Source organism: Lipotes vexillifer, unplaced genomic scaffold (genome assembly GCF_000442215.2).
Source record: "Lipotes vexillifer unplaced genomic scaffold, Lipotes_vexillifer_v1.1 scaffold916, whole genome shotgun sequence".
NCBI lineage: Eukaryota > Metazoa > Chordata > Mammalia > Artiodactyla > Lipotidae > Lipotes > Lipotes vexillifer.
The window spans coordinates 3,163,142-3,185,159 of record NW_006798383.1 but is presented as its reverse complement, the minus strand read 5'-3'; the positions used below and the strand labels follow the sequence as shown (position 1 = coordinate 3,185,159).

The 22,018-nt window shown below is 39.4% G+C and overlaps 1 protein-coding gene across 1 annotated transcript; it reads right to left on the bottom strand.

Annotated features, from left to right (window-relative positions):
• Nucleotides 1-1,753: 1,753 nt before the first annotated feature.
• Nucleotides 1,754-19,231, bottom strand: AS3MT (arsenite methyltransferase). The gene is given in 11 exon segments (XM_007470458.1): nt 1,754-1,861; nt 8,666-8,800; nt 10,628-10,770; nt 11,100-11,231; nt 12,572-12,653; nt 13,780-13,849; nt 14,880-15,016; nt 15,528-15,678; nt 16,941-17,068; nt 17,332-17,372; nt 19,222-19,231. Coding segments are annotated over 11 exon segments (1,137 nt in total).
• Nucleotides 19,232-22,018: the final 2,787 nt, after the last annotated feature.

The window sequence follows — 22,018 nt, the reverse complement described above, 5'->3', positions numbered from 1 at the left end:
CTCTTTCTTTTCATCTTTTCCCCTCGCAGGACCATCGAGCACTCATGAATAGTAAAGTATGCCTAATCCCAGCTGTACCATTCTAACTAATGCTGTCACTGAAGTAGGTTATGATTGGGTAGATATTGAACTCTAGAACCAAGAAAGCACTGTTTAGAATCAAGGTCACACAGATGAATCGGACTTAAAAGATACCATCTGCCCTTTCCTCACTTCGTAGTAATAAGTTAGGGTCTATAGCTGAACCCACTCAGAAATCTGAGAATTTCTCCATTTTGAACAGCTTTGTTAAAAGAGGGGTCTGTCCTGTCAAATTCATTCCAACGTTTTACAAGACCTCTTGTATTCCCATACCTCTAATGAAAAAATTTCTTGGGTCATGCCAATTTCCCCCTTCTTTTTTTTTTTTTTTTTTTTTGGCTGTGCCATGTGGCACGTGGGATCTTAGTTCCCCAACCAGGGGTGGAACCCACGCTCCCTGCATTGGAAGAGCGGAGTCTTAACCACTGGACCGCCAGGGAAGTCCCTCCCCTCTTATTCTTTTTGTACTGAGCTCAGAGCGACTAGTTGAGATTTTCTTATTAAAATTCTTCATTGCTTAGAGGCTGTTATTTAAAAACTGAACTATCAGCTCCCGATGACAAGGACCATGGCTTCTATATGACTTACGCTTTCTGTGCCCCTGACAAAGTCTTCAGGTACAACTGGTCTTCAATTTATTTACTCACTCTTGAACCTTCCCTTAATGCTCTTAATTTCTAATGATATAACCATCCTTGAAATATTCCTCAATCTTCTTTAACTATGGAAACTAGAACTAAATTTAATACTTTCCTAAAAGTTTAACCAGGGCACCTTATAAAGGAAAAGAAAACCCACCATTTTTACATCTCCTAGCTTGTCTTTTAAAAATTATCAAACTTGGGCTTCCCTGGTGGCGCAGCGGTTGAGAGTCCGCCTGCTGATGCAGGGGACGCGGGTTTGTGCCCCGGGTCCGGGAAGATCCCACATGCCACGGAGCGGCTAGGCCCATGAGCCATGGCCGCTGAGCCTGCGTGTCCGGAGCCTGTGCTCTGCGGCGGGAGAGGCCACAACGGTGAGAGGTCCGAGTATGGTAAAAAAAAAAAAATTATCAAACTCTTTTCCTGATCCGGTTAAGATTTACTGCAGATGGCCATTATTTTGTCACACATTAGGGTAAACTGAGGTCAAAAAATGATTACCTGTTTGTTTTCTTCATTCAACTGCACATTAAAAAGAAGAAAAAAAAATTGTTTGATTTAAAAGACCAATTACCTCAAGAGCACTCCTACCAAATTTGATTTGGCAATCTTTTGGCATGATTAGCATGAGTTCAGTAGGAGCTCTGTTTAATGAAAAAACATGGTGAAAAGTCCAAAAGGTGCTATGCAGGTCAGAAGGAAGATGTTCTCCCTGAGGCCCTTGGCCAACTGTTATTTCTGAAGCCTTTCTTGCCCATCAGCCAAGCTTTCAGACTGCTTCTCAGTTCCATTTCTTGCCACTAGGTGGGACCAGACTCAGTTAAGAGAAAAACTGCTTAACTAGTCTTTAGATGATTTTGCTGTGAACCTTTAATTAATACTTTGTAAAAATAATTCATTAATTTTTATCTAAAATACGGTGTTTTGCCCTTTATTCTTTCTTGTGGTATGGGCTGTGGGGAAGAGCAGGTTAAGACATGTGTAACTCATTCTTTCACCTCCTGCCCACTGTCTTCTGGTCAGCTGTTGTTTTAGCAGCACTTCTCTGTGCCTCAGCAGCCGCTGGCAGCTTCAGGGGGCCTTCTGGACTTCGCATTGTCAGACCCTTCTGCAAGCTTAAATGGATCTTTGATTATATCCTGTCAAAAGACAAACCAAAATGAAAGGACAAGTTAAAGGTGTTTCAACAGACCCAAACACGAACATTTCAGTTGGACTTAGGTTGATTTACCTAGAAGGAGGATAAAATTTTACAATTCTGTGAGGTCCTGGGAGTAGCATCAGTCACTGACTTATAAAGGTAGCTGTCTTTTCCTGAAGTTTCTAATCAAGTTATCACTACTTTCAAGGTAAACTTCATTTACAGCTTTGGAAAGGTGCTCCCTTTGGGGCCAAGAGAGTTGATTCTGCTTTGTTTTGTTTTGTGCCTTTTACCTTTTTGGAACTGAGCTACTGAAATGCTGAAACTGCTTCCCTTCTCTTACTCTAATCTCTAGAAATGTGTGCAAGAGAAGGAGGTAAGTCCCAGATACCAGGACCCTCATTAGCAGTTGATGATGTTCAGATGTTGAGATTGCCAACCACAACCAGCAAGATTTCAGGGCAGAGTAAATGGAATTTTCAAAAGATAAGACGGCAGTCTTTATTTTTCCTCCTTTCATCTTCAAATGAGATACCTCCACCAGCAGTGCCAATGGGGTCAGAGAAAAACCAGGCAAAAAGGTTGGAAGTCAAGAGTATGAACAAGCCACCTTAAATAATGAAGGTGAATTCATTAAACATGAATTTACACTCTTATTATTTATTGGTGGTCACTGCAAATAGAAGGGTGTACAAGTGATATCAATATCACTTCCAAATGCATGCTTTCAGCCCAAAAAGCTCTCAAGACTTGAAAGAAATAAAAGGTGGGACACCTTGACAAGCAGTCCTTTCCAGCACCAACATCTTGTGCTTCTATGAACAGTATAGATACGGAGAGTTAGTGCAGCATACTGGTTAAGAATGTCAGCTCTAGAATCAGACGTGGGTTCAGATTCACTGCTTTCTAGCCGTGTGACCTTGGATTAGCAAATTAATCTCTCTGAGCCTGTTTCCTCATCTGTAAAATGAAGATAAGGGGTATTGTGGAGAGTAAATGATGTGGTGCCTTCAACATATTAACTGTTCGATAAAGGCTAGGCCCTCTATACTGTTACTACTGTTGTCATGTGATTACTACCACGACTGTTAACTGGAGCAAGACAGTACATAGCACACCTCCTATTTGCATCATTTCAGATGCTGCAGTGTTTTAATAACATAATTCTTTTAAATAGCGAAATACATTTTCCTTCTCAGGATGAAAAAAGGAGGACGAGGAGAAGAAAAAAAGAAGCGCTCTCAAAAACAGTCATTATCGAGTCAACCCTCAGTAAAAGCAGTACTTTCATTCCTCTATTGCAGCAACTGATAGTAAAACAGAAATACAAGCAATTCCCTACATGCCGCCTGCTTACGGTACTCAGGAATCTATCATTAAGGTCCTCCGTAAAAAAGATAAGAATGTCCTCCCCCGAGAGCACAAGGTTATATTTCTAGGACACACAGTTGTTTCATTCTTTAAATCTTCCTTCAGTGTCAATTATTCCCATTTCAGAAACGTGGAGCTGATGGCAAGACAATGGCACAAACATAGGCTGAAAGAAATAAGCTATAGGACAGATGGGAGATTGTTATGATAAACCAGTTCAAACATGCAGAATGTTGCATTCCGGCCTGAGGTCAAGAACCCTCCTGCACATGAGGTGCTGCTAGCTAGGAGAGCTATGCTAGTAGAAAATCATCTCCTGCAGAAGCAAACTCATTTAACTACAGTTTCCCAGCCAGAGTGCAGTGGAAGTGCTTTGGCTGGGGAAAAGACTCCCTTTACTTGTAACTAATTTTCTGACAGCTTTTAGAGCCAGGATTCAGGAAACCAGGTACAGGAGAATTAGAAAGATGAAAATATTTCAAGATAAACATTGATTCTGACCAGCAAGATTTTGTTATCAGTGAAATACCAAGAATTTCAAAAGACCAATAACACATTCATGAAATGTAATGGACCGAAAAGTCAGAATTCAAGTTTTTTCTACTTTCCCCCCAAAAGTTACCTCCTTAGAAACACACAAGAGTTGACAATAGCAGAGTGCTCAAGAACTGAATAAAGTAAAGAAAGAAAATCGCTCTTTACCTCTAGAGGTGGCTTCTACACTTAGCTTGGACTTGATTCATGCTGGTAATAGTGGCCAAACAAGAACATACCAGGTTTTTTTGGCCCCAGGATTCTTGTCTCCAACTGAAGTTCCTCAACTACAAATTTACCATTTTGGAAAGTGATCTGGCTTGCAGGATCTCAGTTCCCCAACCAGGGATTGAACCTGGGCCACTGCAGTGAAAGCCTGGAATCCTAACCACTAGACCACTAGGGAATTCCCAATAAGCTTTATTCTTAAAGTGAGAGAGTGGCATGGACGTATTCACACTACCAAACGTAAAATAGATAGCTAGTGGGAAGCAGCCGCATAGCACAGGGAGATCAGCTTGGTGCTTTGTGACCACCTAGAGGGGTGGGATAGGGAGGGTGGGAGGGAGGGAGACGCAAGAGGGAAGAGATATGGGAACATATGTATATATATAACTGATTCACTTTGTTATAAAGCAGAAACTAACACACCATTGTAAAGCAATTATACTCCAATAAAGATGTTAAAGAAAAAAAAAAAGACTGCTTGTGAGGTAACAAAAGGGGAGGGAGGAAAAGGCACAAGAGTTACTTGTGTATCAATGTGTGCCCCATGTATCCAAAATTTCTATGAAATATAAACAACAGAAAGTAAAATTCATGGAGAAAAGATTACAGAAATTCTGAGCTCAGGAGAAAGGGTTTATGAGAGAATGATAAAAGAATCCTGCAAAGGTGGTCAGAACTCAAATTACGTAGAACACGGTTCCAAGGGACCAAGAATATTAACAAATACAAGTCCATAACCATAACCACCTCTATTTCTTAAGTATGTATTATTTGCCAGGCATTGGCCAACATTTACATGTATCATTCCATTTGATTCTCACAACCTGAGGAAAAAAGGATTACCTCCCCATTACACATGAGGAAACTGAGGGTTTAGGGAGGTTAGGTAAGGTATCCGAGATCACACATATAAGTGGCAGAGCCAAGATCTGAACCTAGTCTATCTGACTCCAAGACCTGTGTACTTAAACCCCATGCTGTGCCACCACCCTGCCCCAGCAAGATCAGTAGCTTATTTCCCTGGGCTTCCAACATCCAGTGCCTAGAGGTGCATCACTATAATGACTTTGGTGAATGTTAGAAGTTCTATCAGAGGAGCTTCCCTGGTGGTGCAGTGGTTAAGAATCCACTTGCCAATGCAGGGGACACGGATTCAAGCTCTGGTCCAGGAAGATCCCACATGCCATGCAGCAACTACGTCCGTGTGCCACAACTACTGAGCCTGCGCTCTAGAGCCCGCGAGCCACAACTACTGAAGCCCACGTGCCTAGAGCCCACACTCTGCAACAAGAGAAGCCACCGCAATGAGAAGCCTGCGCACTGCAACGAAGAGTAGCCCGCACTCACCGCAACTAGAGAAAGCACGGGTGCAGCAACAAAGACCCAACAGAACCAAAAATAAATAAATGAAATAATTTGTTTTAAAAAAGGAAGTTCTATCAGACAAGAGACTTGAAATCCATCACTAAGCCTGTTCTAAATAATAAAATACTATAAAATAATGAATGGATTAATAAAATAATTATGATAGCATGAATGGGGAAAAGGTAAAAATAAATAAGAGGAAGAGAGATGCTAATATCTGTTAAAACTACCTATCTGCCTTCCTCACAGGGAAGTTGTGAGAGATGACCTGAGATAAACTGTGATAAAATGCTTTAAAAAATACTACACCAGGGCTTCCCTGGTGGCGCAGTGGTTGAGAGTCCGCCTGCCAATGCAGGGGACACGGGTTCATGCCCTGGTCCGGGAAGATCCCACATGCCGCGAAGCGGCTGGGCCCATGAGCCATGGCCGCTGAGCCTGTGCGTCCGGAGCCTGTGCTCCGCAACGGGAGAGGCCACAACAGTGAGAGGCCCGCGTACCGCAAAAAAAAAAAAAAAAACTACACCAGTATTTCAGTTACTAGAATAATTCTAAATATGAATCTAAGACATTTTAGAAAATATTCATTTTCGAATATGCTGGAATACTGGATCAAATATACATTTAAGAAATTAGATGTGATAGAAATTAGCATTCCAAAACAGCAGAGAAATGAATTAATAAATAGGAATATTTGACTAGTTAATATTCAGAAAAATAGCGACACTCTACCTGAATATTTATGTTAAAATAAATTCCAAGGACTTCCCTGGTGGTCTAGTGGTAAAGAATCCACCTTCCAAGGCAGGGGATACAGGTTCGATCCCTGGTCAGGGAACTAAGATTCCACATGCCGTGGGGCAACTAAGCCCGCGTACCTCAACTAGACAGCCTGCGTGCTGCAAACTACAGAGCCCACGTGCTCTGGAGCCTGTGCACCACAACAAGAGAGAGAAAACCCACACGTCACAACTAGAGAGAAAAAACCCAAACACCACAACTAGAGAGGAGCCAGCACACCATAACGAAGAGCCCAGGTGCCGCAAGGGATATCCCGTGTGCCGCAACTAAGACCTGAGACAGACAAAAATAAAAAGTAAATAAATTAATTAATTTTAAAAAAGGAAAGGAAAAGAGGAATTTAGCATTAAAAAAAATAAATTCCAGATGGAGCAAAAATTTAAATGTGAAAAACAAACCATGGAAGTACTAGAAGAATCTTCATGACCTTGGATTAAGTAATAGATTCTTAGCGATGATACCCAAAGCACAAGCAAAGAAAAACTAACTGGACTTCATCAAAATTAAAACCTTTTATGTATCAAAAGACACTATCAAGAGAATAAAAAGATAACACACAGAATGGGAGACATTTTTGCAAATCATGTACATGATAAGGGTCTAGTATCCAGAATATATAAAGAACTCTTACAACTCTGCAACAAAAAGACAAACTACCCAATTTAAAAACAGGCAAAGGACAAGACATTTCTCCAGAGAAAATATACAAATGGTCAAGAAATTATACAGTCAACAAGCACATGAGAAGATGCTTAACATCATTAGTCATTAGGGAAATACAAATCAAAACCACAGTGAGGTACCACTTCACACTAAGATGGCTACAATCAAAACAGAACAGAAGGGCTTCCCTGGTGGCACAGTGTTTGAGAGTCTGCCTGCCGATGCAGGGGACACAGGTTCGTGCCCCGGTCAGGGAAGATCCCACATGCCGCAGAGTGGCTAGGCCCGTGAGTCATGGCCGCTGAGCCTGCGTGTCTGGAGCCTGTGCTCCACAAAGGGAGAGGCCACAACAGTGAGAAGCCCCCGTACCGGGGAGAGGCCACAATAGTGAGAAGCCCCCGTACCGAAAAAAAAAAAAAAAAACAGAACAGAAAATAACAAGTGTTGACAAGGATGTAGAGAAACTGGAACCCTTGTACACTGCTGGTAGGAATGTAAAATGGTGCAGCCACTGTAGAACACAGTTTGGTGGCTTTCCAAAAAGTTAAATGGAGAATTACCATATGACCCAACAATTCCACTCCTAGATATAGACCCAAAAGAACTGAAAATAACTACTCAAACAAGTACATGAAGCACATACACAGGCGTGTTCACAGCAACACTACTCACAAGAGCCAAAAAGTGGAAACAACATAAATGTCTATCAACTGATGAATGGATAAAAAAAAAAATGAGGTCTATCCTCATTTTTAGTCTCTAATACAAGGGACTACTGTTCAGCCATAAAAAGGAATGAAATACTGCTATATGGATAAACCTTTAAAACATTATATTAAGTAAAAGAAGCCAGACAAAAAAGGCCACGTAGTGTATGATTCCACTTACATGAAATGTCCTCAATAAGCAAATCCAGAGACAGAAAGCAGATTAGTTATTGCCAGGGGTGGGAGAGGGGGAGATTGGGGAATTAGGGCTTAATGGGCATGGGATTTCTTTTGCAGGTAATGAAAGTTTTCTGGCACTAGATAGTGGTAATAGTTGCACAACCTTACAAATATACTAAAAGCTGCTAAATTGTACATGTTAAAATGGTTAAAATAATGAATTTTATGTTACATGAATTTTATCTCACTTTTCAAAAGTACTAAAAGAAAACATAAGTAAATTTATAATGTTCACATAGAGCATTGTGAACTTCCTATAATAATTCCTTTAACCATTTTCTATTAGAGTGATATTTATTTTTTGATTGCTCTATAAGAGATTTTTTATTATATTTTGCAAATATTTTCTCTCATTTATCTTTTTATTTGCTTTTTTTTCCTGAATAGATGTTTTCAATTTTTATGTAGTCATTTCCTTTATGGTTTCTTTCTCCTTTTTTTTCTTTTAATTTATTAAAAGAAAAAAAAGTGAGCGGGGGCTACTCTTCGTTGCGGTGCTCAGGCTTCTCATTGCAGTGGCTCCTCTTGCTGCGGAGCATGGGGTCTAGGCACACGGGCTTCAGTAGTTGTGGCTCGCAGGCTCTAGAGCACAGGCTCAGTAGTTGTGGTGCATGGGCTTAGCTGCTCGGCGGCATGTGGGATCTCCCCGGACCAGGGTTCGAACCCATGTCCCCTGCATTGGCAGGCAGATTCTTAACCACTGCGCCACCAGGGAAGCCCAGGAAAATGAAGTTATGAAGGTAAATCATTTCATAGGTACAAAAATGCTAGAAATAAGTTATGGTGGCCAACTAAAAGAACAATGCTTTGTTTCTTGCTTTAGCAGTCTGTGGTGACCATAACGATTTTTTTAAATGGTTCTCTGAGGTTAGGGAATTGAAAGCCGAGCAAACCTTTGCTTCAGAAGCAGTATAGCCTCCACATGTCAGCAACTTCTCTCCAATTGGCCTGATGAGAAAATCTTGGGCAAATCGTGAATTCTTCAGGATAGCTGCTGTTTCTTCGTCCACTTCAACAGTTTCATCTTTCTGAAGGGTAGCATGAAAAACACATTCTTAGAGATGCCACTTTTGTCTCAATAGAAGAAAAACACTCTGAAGTTCTACTAATGAGCAATATCTCAAGATAAAGAGACTACACCTTTTGACATAAGTATTTTCTCACGTTCAGACCCTGATGCTAGCTTCATGCTTATTTCCACATGGAATTGACCAGTGTCATTATCAGTTTTCCTTTGGTGACAGTGCAAAAAAAAGGGCGCTTGTGGCTCCAATGTCTAGTCTCTGCTCAGAGGCAAATGTAGAAAACCACTGCTCTCTGAGTTTCACCTTATTCATTAGCTAAAATGAGGGCTTTGGACTAGTGGCCTTTAAAGTGTATTTCCTTGAGTCCCAGGGTGCCTAGGAGGTGTGTAAAGGGTCTACGCCTTGGGAACCAGGAGCGAACACAGGAGATTCTGAGCTGTCCAATCCCTGCTCCTATCAGTTAAACTCTGCTTGTATCCCTTCAGATACAAGGGGTTATATAAAGCAATGACGGACACATAGTAAGTATTGGTCTTTTAACGAAAATTTTGCTGAAAAAAATAATTCTGGGGAGGTTAGAGAGTAGGCAAAATGGCTAAAGTGGATCAAAAGATACAAACTCTCAGTTATAAAATAAATAACTCATGAGGATATAATGTACAGCATAGTGACTTTAGTTAATAATAGTGTACTATATATTTGAAAGTTGCTGAGAAAGTAAATCTTAAAAGTTCTCATCACAAGAAAAAACAATTTGTAAATATGTATGGTAATGGACATTAACTAGACCTACTGTGGTGATCATTTTGCAATACATACAAGTATTAAATCATTATGTTGTATACCTGAAACTAATATAATGTTACATGTCAATTATATCTCAATAAAAAATAATTATGCTATTAGAAATGTTGTTTTGAAAGCCAGTAGACCAGAGTAATGATTTCAAAGGCCCTTCCCACTCTGATCCTGTGAATCTAATGAAGGAGGCAAGTGGCAGTGTATCAGTGAAAAAGCATTAATGGCTCTGCTGCACCAGGGCGTATTTCAGAAATTTGAAAATGCTATCTAGACAAAAAAATCAGATGAAGGAAACAGTAAAGTTCTTCCACCTTTGGAGCAAATAATGACTGTATCTTCTATTTACTGAGTTCCCAGTACCAATGTTTTGCTATATTATTGCTAATCTTTATAGAAATTCTGCCATGTAGGTATTATTATCCCTACTTTTACAGTGGAGCAAATTGTATCTCAAACAATTTTGGTGGCACATTCAAGTTTACCTGAGTAATAAATAAATAACAGAGCCAGAATTTGAAACCAGGTGTCTAATTCCAAAGCCTGTACGTCTCTGTTTTGAGAAAACAAAACCTACTCTAAAAAGAGTAGTAGAAATGTCAATGTCATCATTAAACACTAACAATCCTTAATTCCACAATACAATTAAACAACTGAAATACTGTTATGCAGTCCTCTCCTATTTTTCCATCCTCTTTCTCTATAATTCCATTAATCTGATGTCTGAATGACGTTTCTCATAGAAAAGTTTTTTAGATGTCACAATGGTATTTGGTTATGTAGGAGAGTATTTTATTCTTAGGAGATGCATGCTGAACTCTTTAAAGGTAAAATGTCATGATATCTGCAACTTACTTTTCAATGGTTCAGCAAATATGTATATACGTATATGTATATGTGTGTGTATATATATAGACAAACACACATACACCAAGACCAGAAAAGTGAGAAGCAATGCAAGGTTAAGAAAAGGTTCCTGGAGCAAAGGGAAGAATAGGAAGAATGCTGGAAGTCATGGAAATCTTTATTTACCTTAAATGTGAAATTTGCATCAAATATTAGTTCTTTTTCGTGTCCTGTGATTCCTCCATTGTAAATAACTTGGCATCTTTTGGTTGGTCCTGTCTTAGGGAGTTTGAAAAGGCGAAATGTAGCAGAAACAAAACGGCAGTCACCTAAAAACAGAATATACTCATGGTTCATCTCCAGCACTCCAACGGCTATTGGTTTGCTCAGCAGATGAAGGCTTAATATTTTAAAGACGATTTCTTCTTTGCATGCCATCAATTATCTTTATGGGCCCATCACTCTATTTACTGAATAACTTCAAAGTGCTTTATTGAATCCCAAACTTTGGGAGGTTGCCATTAAACAGGCGACAAGATGGAGATTTCCAGATGACACAAAGTCTCCTTCAATGAGACTCACTCAGGAGACACTTGATAATCACCAAATTTGAACCATTCAGGGTGCAGTTATAACAGTCCCTACTGCTGTTTCTTACCGATCATGTTTTCTAGTTCCTTGTTTTGAACTGTAATAAAATTGGCAGTGACCAAACGTGGAGGGCAGAACCCAATTTTTTGGGCAAGGATAGCAAGGTCCTTCCAGTACAAAGCACCACCCAGGCACTCACCTAAAAACAAGAAAAATCACAGATCAACCAATACAACTAGGTATTAAGGGAATTATTCTTCCGTATAATTGATTAGGCTATGGTATTACTTAAAGCATAGGTTCTAGAAAAATAGAAGAAGGACCTGAGTGTCCCCCAAGGTATAGAAAGTCATGGTTGAAACCAGATATGCTAGCTAATGGTCTCTGGGAACGATTGTTCAGGACAGTCACTAACATATTGGTTCTATCAATCATAATATTCATGTACATATTAGGTCACATTCTGAAAAGCACTGTTATGTAAAAAAACATAAAAGAAAAATTCCAAAACTGCCTCTTAGTTCCAGATTAATCTCATAATGATCTGCTACTAGAACAGTAATTACTATTAATGTTCATAAGGCATTTTACAGTTTTTAAATTTATTACATCAACAAATTAGAAATAATCTAAATCATCACCAACAGAGAAATGGTCATATAAATTATGGTACAGCTGTACAATACAGTTGTATAATACAAACATTTAAAAAATTTTTTAAAGTTTTAGGCTTAGGAAATATGCTAAATAAAATTAGAATACTAAATTCTATATGCAGCATACTCCCAATATTATTATACATACCCCCAGGAAAAAAAAAAACCCTAAAAGTGTGTATACTAAGCTATTAAAAGAGGTTATTACTGGGTTACGTGCTTAGTAGTAACTTTTTTTTTTTTCCAACCTTTTTTTTTTTTTTTTTTGGCTTTGCCACACAGCTTTCAGGATCTTAGTTCCCCGACCAGAAATTGAACACGGGACTGGACCACCAGGGAATTCCCTATTTTCCAACTTTTTAACAATATCCATTTCTTCTTGTATAATAAGAAAAAAGTTAACATAATTTATTTTAAAAGTTAAGAACTTTTGATTTCATAACCAGACTGACCAAACACATGCATTTATCTCCTCAACGTCCAGAGACTCCATGAAAATGACAGTAAAGGAATCGACAACACAATAATGATGAGAACACGGGGAATTAAGGAGGCATCAACTCTGGAGCAGTTGCTGTCATTTCCACACTACAGCTTTTAAGAATTTTTCACATTCATTATCCCATTTAATCTTCATAACAGCCCTATAAGGCAGATTGAATTATTACCTACATTTTACAGTACGGAACACACGACTCAAAGAGATTAATTAAATTGTCCAAGGTCATACCAGATTTGAGTGTCAGAGGAGGAACAGAACCTAAGCCTCCTGAACTAACCCCATGTTCCCACATCACAAAACCTCATCCTGGATATTAGCAGGATGGAACTCTGTACTTGGACGAGTATCTGCCTCAAAACAAAATAAAACACAAAAACCTACCCCTTAAAACTTTGTGTGTCCTGACTTCTTCTGGCAATTCAAGGCTAGCATAGACGTCACTGAAATATAGCTCCCCACCGTGCTGAAACAGCAGAATTAATCCAAACAAGGTTAAAGATTACATTAGGGCCAGATAGCAAAGAAAGGAATGAGGGGCTAAAATCAAGTTTTAAAAAAACAACAGAAGTTCTTGAGCTGACCCTTTTTGGACAAATAACTACTAGCTGCCTCCCTAGTTATAATCATAGCCAACTGCCAAGATTTTTTTTCAGTGCCTCACTCAACAGGTAATAAAATAACTTTCCAAGCTTAACCAATCTGAAGCGAAAGCAACCCCAGGTTGTTACAGAACTAACAGAAGTAATAACAGAAGTAAACAGTATTCATAAACTCTTCTCCCTTAAAAATTATATAACTTTTGTAATGTTGTTATTTATTTTTATAATAACACATTATCTTTTTAAAACATTGTCCTTAAAATCTCAGGCATATGGGTGATCAGGAATTTTAAGATTTTATTCAGCTAATTTCAAGAGCATGGACATCGAGATTCTATAGTAATGTCTCTACCTTCCACACATACACCCTGGTGAAAACAGTGAGCTGGTCTATACAATGGCCTACTCATTAAGACATTGTTAAATCGTTTCTACATAGATATTCTTATTTGATCTCTAAAACAGCCCTATAAACCAAGAATCTCATAATCTTCTATCTTCTGTCATGAAGAGATACATCTCAGGATACATATAGAGGGTGTGGAGCTCCTGCAAGTTTTCTTTTAAGAGAGTAGTTAATGGAAAAGATCCATCTTCCTTAACTTCCCAAAGATCTGGAGCCCTGATGGATACAAAATAAGGATCCCTGAGAAGCACTGTCCGTGCTAGGAAAGTATATTCAAAATAACCTTAGTAGTCAGTCCAAAGGTCCCCGCAGCTCTGCAGATGCTATTCTAGGATTATGTACAGCAGCAAGCAGGAGGAAAAACAGCCAAGAAAGCAAATTTTAACATATTCAATCACAATCGTGACTCTCAGATTTATCACCTTTTGCAAAACAAATTCATATCTAGGGTATTCCTGTCACTCCCACATTTTGCCACTCTTTCTAATTTAATGGAGAAATTGAGAGTTTGAGCTCTCAGCTCAAGGGGACAAGAACAGGACATATCCCATGTGCTCTCACTGAGGTCTCCCTCTTCCCCTCACCTTTAACACTCGATATACCTCCTGCAGCACTTGCTGTTTATCAGGTACAAGGTTAATGACACAATTGGATCTAAAAAAGAATAGACAGAATGTCAAGCACATCTGCAGACTTAGACACCTTCAAATCCTTTTAGTCCCTAAAGGTGGTTCCCACCATTTTCTCAAAGCTACATTATTCTTCCCACCTCCCTCCTCTCTTGCCCACACTCAACTTTGTCCCAAGATAAGGGAGATGGACAGAGTGTTTGAAATCTCAATAAACTGTTAGCAAGTTTGAGTGTGCAGAAAAACTTTTGAGGCATGCTTCTTATTTGTTTCTGCCCTGATGTTGACCGTGCAACAGAATGACCTGGGACCAGATGCCTACTGCACAAGGCATTTCTTATGCCACATGTAAATAGGCCAAGTTCCTCAAAGGCAGCTTTATTAAGGTATGATTTGACAACTCAGAGGAAAAACAGCAACACAGAATCCTATAATTTGCCATGAAGATAATACTGAAGATAACATATTGTATAAGCAGACTCACTGGTCTTGCTGGTCTTTTGGTCTCATTCGTAAACCACAGTTAAGTTTAAAATACATTCTCGGGACTTCCCTGGTGGTGCAGTGGTTAAGAATCCACCTGCCAATGCAGGGGACACAGGTTCGATCCCTGGTCTGGGAAGATCCCACATGCCATGGAGCAACTAAGCCTGTGTGCCACAACTACTGAGTCTGTGCTCTAGAGCCTACGTGCCACAACTACTGAAGCCCGAGCCCCTAGAGCCCGTGCTCTGCAACGAGAAGCCACCGCATTGAGAAGCCAGCGCCCCACAATGAAGAGTAGCCTCTGCTCGACACAACTATAGAAAGCCCGTGCACAGCAACGAAGACCCAATGCAGCCAAAAAAAAAAAAAATTAAAATACGTTCTCTCTCAGGCTAGTGTGTTCTGTGGCTGGTGGACTACAAGGGCCCCAGGCCAGCTCCATCCCTTTATTAAGTTATGCTAAGTTTAGTTTAACCCCCCAAATAAGAATCCATTCAGCAAAAAGTAGTGACATTCGTGTGTTCAATAGGAAATGGGCTACATTCACAACTGTAAGGACATAGACCTACATAACAATATCATAACTCTCATTCTTGATTCCAGCCTCTCCTAACTTCTCTATGTAGCCATGAATAAAAGTCACATTGGGTGCCTGGAAGCCATATTTTTCCATGTGATATTCAATGTACTTGTTAGCCACTTCTACCTAAAGGAAGAAAAAAAAATAGATTTGATAATCAACATTTTTGAATGCACTGATTTTTTCCTAAAGTTTCCTATTACTAATGGAATGTACTGCCCCCAGAATGTTTTAGGTACGTAAACGAGGTTCATCTGGGCATGCAGGATATACTACAGAGTGGGACAACTCAATGGGGCATAAACTCCCTGCTCGATACATGGGTTTTATTTGAATAAACTCTTCACTCAATAAGAAAATCTTTCAGGATAGGTGGAAGAAAGAAGGAAAAGATCAAACTCCATTCAGTCATCATGATATTCATAAATCAGATCAAACCTTTGACTCTGTTCTCCCAGAGAAGCCCTAATTGTCAAAGTTCTCAGTTTCCAGGTCAGGAAGCAGTAATGGCACAAGCGAGCACTGCATTTAGCACCCTTCTTGAATTATCCTTGAAGAGTCACAAGGAAACAACTTTATCTCTAAAAGAATGCTTTTCGGAATTTTTTCCTCCTTGTCCTTGAAATAATTGCCTCACCTGACCTTCTGTCATGTCTATTCCGGTGACATGTCCCTTCTCACCAACCAGCTGACTAAATGCATAGCAGTCTCGGCCACTTCCACTCCCCAGGTCCAAAATCCAGCAGTTTTCCAGACACTCAGGGATGACCAGACCACAGCCATAATATCTGGGAAACAGAAAATATATACACATTTTTTCCCTCTAGAGACGAGAAGATGTGGAACCATTAAATCTTATAAATCCTTCCTCCTTCCCTCCCTCCTTTCCTTCCTTCCATGATTCATTCAATTTCTCTTTAGATGTTTAGTCTCCCTCACTACACCGGAAGCTCCATGAAGGCTGGGACTCTATCTGCTTTGTTTACCATTGAATTGATGGGCACTGTACCAGGTACTAAGACAAATAAACCAACTAAAATATTTGTTAGGCATTAACTGAGCATCTTATGCAGGTCCAGGACTTGCTAGTTATTGAAGAAGAAAGGTAAGATAAGAATTCTGTCCCTTAAGTGTATTTAACGAGGGAGATAAAACGCAAACACAGAAAACATTTTCCATGATTTATTTACAAACTGAGTGGCACAGGAAGTAAGTGCTGTAGTGGTTTGGGAAAGTGGTGCCCAAGGATTAAAGAAGGCTTCACAAAGTAGGTAGGACATCAGTGAAGCATTGGATAGGTAGGATTTGGAAGGTAGAAAGGAGGGCGGGGGGCTTCCCTAGTGGCGCAGTGGTTAAGAATCTGCCTGCCAATGCAGGGCACATGGGTTCAAGCCCTGGTCTGGGAAGATCCCACATGCCGCGGAGCAACTGAGCCTGCGTGCCACAACTACTGAAGCCCGCACACCTAGAGCCCGTGCTCCGCAACAAGAGAAGCCACCGCAGTGAGAAACCCTCGCACCGCAACGAAGAGTAGCCCCCGCTGGCCACAACTAGAGAAAGCCCTCGCGTAGGGATGAAGACCCAATGCAGTCAAAAATTAATTAATTAATTAATTAATTTTAAGAAAAGGAAGGAGGAAAGCAAGCAGAAGGAAGGCATTCCAGATTGATAACTTCATGCCAGGCAGGCAGAAATCATCTTGGCAGTGTTGATGGCAGGAGGAAGGGAAAGGTCTGGCTACAGTAGTATAGTGCATCAGAGGGAGCCAAGGTTGGTTAGGAAGGGAGGGCCAACCTGGACAGGCTTGAATGTCAGGTCCAAGGAGTGTGAATGTATCCTGTGAGTAAAGGGGCATGTGTGTGGGTCACTGGAAGTTCTTCAACAGAGCAGTAAGATGATCGATCAGTGCTGTGCTTTACCAGTTTTATAATAGATAAGGCAAGCCCCATGGATTGTAGGAGACGGGTTAATTCCCTAGTGACCTGGCATCACTATATTTTGAGAAAGATGCTGTCTGGGGTCTTCATGGAGGTAGCACAGGGCACTTTACCTCAAGGATACTTCCTCATTTACATTCTGCAGGGCTTCCCGGATGTGCTTAGGGACTGGCCTGGCTGCAGTGACACACGCATTGGTCTGGAGGTCTGCTGATTTCTTCAGCACCTGCCCGTAGTAGGTCTGACCCAGGGGCCAAGGGTGGGGTGAAGGGTGAGGAAAGAAGAGTTGGAGCTGGTGTCCTCAGGGTAGAGGCGCCCATACGCCCCACCAACCCCCCTCCAGCCCCCCCAGGCCTGGCCAGCCTTTGCTCGCTACAAAGCTCTAAGCCCGGACTTGGCCCTGCCCCACCCCAGGGATCCTGGCGGGCCAGGCCGGGCTTCCAAAGGCCTAAAGTTCCCACTCAGCTGAGGCTCCACCGCAGCCATAGGCCCTACTGCGAGCACCTGCACGTCCTTCCGGATCTCAGCGTCGCGGGTGGTGGCCACTGCCGGGAGGGAGAAAAGGCAGCTTAAAGGCGAGGGCGCTGAGCCCGCATGGGGGAGGGGAGCCCCGGGACTGAGGAGTGGTCTAGGGGCGGGCGGCAGGCGGCAGCGCAGTGGGTGGTAATGGTGGGCGGTGGGGGGAGCAGGGTTAGGGGCAGAGAGCCTGCACTTGGGGGCGGGCGGGAAGGCGAGGGACCACACTCACTGTCTCCTCGGCCTCCGGACTGCAGGACTTGGGTCCCCAGCAGCCAGCTCTCGAGGCCCAACGCTCCGGAGGCCCAGCGCTCCCGAGGCCCCGCCCCCGGGCAGGAACCCACCTGCGCAGTCCGACCACGAGTCCTCCCCTCGCGCTCCGGCCCTAGTGTGCCCAAAATCAGCTTGGCTGTCTTTGGTCTTTCCAACCAGGAAGAGGCTCTTACTATTAAGGATCTTCCTTTATTGCTCCACTGTGATTTTCATTTTATAACGCTCGTATGAACACCCACGTACATACTGATTTTTGCCCCCTTTGGGAATGAAATCACCTTTTCTCAGTCTACTTTTTAAAGTCAGGTGTATTGAGATAGAATTTACATTCAGTAAAATTCACCTTTCTTTACAAAGTGTACAGTTCTGTGAATTCTAACAAGGTATATACATCACCGCAATCAAGACTCTCACCCAAAGTTTCTTCCTGCCCCTTTGCATAGTAAATCTCCCCACCCCAGCTTCTAAACCACCATAGATCTGTTCTCCCTCCTTTCCCAGAATGTCATAGTGATGGAATCATATCAATGATTCCATATCAATCAATCTCAGTCTATTCTGAATTGTATTTAGGAAAGCAACTTTGCTAAGTTCATTTTTAACCTCTAGGTTTTTTTTGTCAATTCACTTGTTTTCTAAGTATTGTCATTTCATCTTGCAGAAAAAAAATTAATTTAATTAATTGCTACACTCCTACACTTGTATACCTTATTTCCTTTTGTAGTTATAACAAGAATTTCTATTCATTAGGATAGTAAGGTGATACGGGGTTCCAACTGAAAGGATATCTGAATGGAAGATTTACTAAATTATACTCATTTTTCAATCTCATCTGACAATAATAATCTTCCCAGATGTCAATTAGTTGTTGTTAAATGTTAAGAGGAAGGTGTTATATTTTAATATTTTTAACAAATTAAACCCATGGAAATGATCCTTTTTGGAATAGTTTATAGGTTAGAATATCTCTATTAAGTGTGTAAAAATACGTTTTTATAGATATCTGGTTTTTGGCAATTGTTTAATGGTGAAAACACTCCAAAATATTAGTTTTCAAAACACTCTCTCCATAAAATTAGTTCCTTTAGAAAAGTTGTCACTTTCTCACTCATTGTTAAAATGGTAACTTTATCTTGAATGGACAGATTAGTGGGAGGTTAAGGAAAAGGCTCTATCATTTTCCACTTGTTCACTTGTGCTTGTTTTATTATATTATCTTCAATTTGTGGTTATTCACAAGAATCATTTGATAAGCCTTAAATCCACTTAACCACACACAGATAAACTGCAATAAAACAAACCACCATCAACTTACATTTAGTTATTCCCAGTTTTCCCTCAGGTATCTAGTGTGCAGGGCTGATTTTGGATCAGACTGCTTGTGACCATCATTCATTCTGATTGGTCAGTGCTTCAGCCACAGAATTTTTTGTTTTTAATATCACCCTTGCTAAATGATAGGTATGCTATGTAGGCCAAGTCAGATATCTCATATCAAGCCATATTTTAAATATTAGCAAAAAGCTAATTTTCTCTTTTTAAGATAAAAAATAAATATACACAGATATTTTCTTCCCTTACCTCAAAGGATGGCCTTGTGCATACCTCCACACATCCCACCTTGGAAGCTACTGGTCTGACAATTCCAGGATGGTCCAGAAAGGCAGATTTTTGGTTCAGTACACAAAACCATCTTTCAAGTAGAGCTTTCCAAAATGGCCACCACCACTAAGTAAAGGATTCTCCAAACATTAAAAGTATTCAAGCAGAAGCTAGATGACCAACTGGTTACTTACCAGAGATGAAGTAGCAGGGGTAAATGGATTGGATTCAATTACTTCCTTTTCTTTTTTATGATGCTAAACACTAGAAATGACAGGAAGCACCCTTGGTTCTATTTATAAGAAAAGTAACAGATAATAGCAAGCTAGACTAGTAGTCAGAAGACCTACCATCAAGTTCAGTGACCTTGGGTAAGTCATTTAATCTCCCTGGCTATGTTTTTCATCTATAAAACATGAAGCTAGAATTTAATCACTTGTGAGGCCCCATACAGCTCTAATATTCTGGGGTTCTATTATTCTTTCTTCTAAAACATACTTTTAGAGAGATTTTTTTTTTAAGTTTAATTAGAAATAGACATTGAACTTTTTCAGATGCCTTTTTGGTGTATATTACAGTGATGTATGATTTTATTGTTTTTTATTAATGTAATGTGTTCTGCAGCTGTTATATGAACTTTGTAACTCTAGAATTATTTTAGCAGTTCTTCCAAATATTTCTCTATTCAATTTTCTGAGATTTTATTAGGATTTTTGCATCTATGTTCATAAATAAGAATCTCCTAAATGTCTTTATATTATCTTGCTTTTTATTTTTTTTAATGAAAATGACATTTACTTCAGCAAAGGAACTGGGTATCTTGCTATCATTTTCTATACTTTGGGAGTATATGGAAATGATCTGTTATTTGATACTTTGGAAAAGTCTCAGGACAGCCATCACAAGCAGATGACATTTTAATTGGTTATTTCTGACAATTTATGGATTATTTCTCATAACCAGTCTGGACATATTCTCTTTTAAATGTCAGTTTTATCATATTATATCATTATAAGGAACCAGATATTTTGATACTAGTAATTAAATTTTTAGCATCAAGCTGACAGATCTCTCTTTTCAAATCTAATTGATTTATTTTATATATCTCCTCTTCAATTATAAATGTACTAATTTGTACTTTTACGATTGAGCTGACATTTTACCAATTTAATCTGTAAGAACCAATGAATGGTTTCATATATTTTTCTAATTTTGTCATTCATGCTTGGTTTTCTTATTCCACTTTGATTTCTTTTGTTCTCCTTCTAAATTCTAACCACAAACTCCTTAAAAAAAAAAAAGAAAACATTTACTTACGCCTTATCCCTGATACAGATATTTAAAGCATGATTTTTTTCTTTATAGTACTGCTTGGGTATCATCACATAAATTTGCTTGCATAGATTTGAATTTTCATTATTTTGAAATTATCCTCCAACATATCCTCTACAACACAGATGTTATTTTAGGGAAGTATCTTTTGTCTCCATATTAACCTATTTCTATAAGAAACAAACTATCAAAGTATGTATACATGTCTGCCTGCTCTCACATTTCTACTTTTCTTTCATGTATTTTGGCATTATGTTCTTTAAAATGACAAAATCAGTACTACTAGGTTTTCATTATTTAATGTAAATTTCATCTTTATTTACCATTCAAATTTTGATTGTGAAATTTATTTTATCAGATATAACATAAGCAGTCACTGCTTCTTTAATATTTGTTCCAGCATGAGGAAGAAAACATAGACCATAGTTTGTTTTTCATCTTAAATATTTCTTTGCTTTGTGTATACTTGGATGGTTAAACTTTGTTTTGTTTTCTAAACTGGTGACTTTTTAAAAACATCAGTCCTTGGATTTTCTAAGTAGATAATCCTACTGTATGATAACAATTTTGTCTCTTCCTTGCTAATAGTTACATTTAATTTTAATTTCTGTACCAGGTGTGGCTTCCAGCAAAATGTTGAATAGACACTGTGATAGTAACATCAAATGTTTTACTACTAATATGACAATTGCTGTAAGTTTGCAAGCCTTCTTTTTAAGGTAAATTGAGCCTGTTTATATTTAATAATTGTAATAAACATTTATAGAATGAATGTATAAGTGAATTCCTTCATACTGTTTTTTTACTTTAAGTTAATGTATATATATATATATATATATAATGAGGAATAAATGTAATCTGATATGATTAGTCAACTTGATGATATAGAATATGAATTAAATTGGACTCATATTTGCTTTTTTTCTTTCGGTAAAAACACCATTTTCTTATGTCAGCTTTCTCCCAATACCTTAGTGAATTAAGAACTGAGCTGAAACAGGTTGGAAGTCCCATTTTAAATTCAAATAAAGCATAGACATTCAGACTTGACAACAGACAACGGTAATGACATTTAATGAGATAAATTCAATGAACATAGGTAAATGTCAATAAACGTAAGGTTTTCGACATGGCACAACCCTATACCGGAATCACAGTAACTCAACTGCATTCTCACTTGACAATAATGTCATACAAGTGAATTTGCTGATGACTAGCAAAATTACAAAATGAACCCAAGGCCACTTAATCAAGAGTCACAACAACAAAGAAACCCTAGGAATGAAGGTCAAGGCAGGAGGTTGCAGCTGGCCAGATATGATACCATTTGCCTAATTTTCATGTAGGAATTTGCTACAACAAATAAAATAACTATCTCCTCTTAGTTACTAGAAAAGAAGAGAAAACAACAGGTATTACCTAATCACCATTCTGTGACCATGAAATTAAAATATTTCCTGAATATATG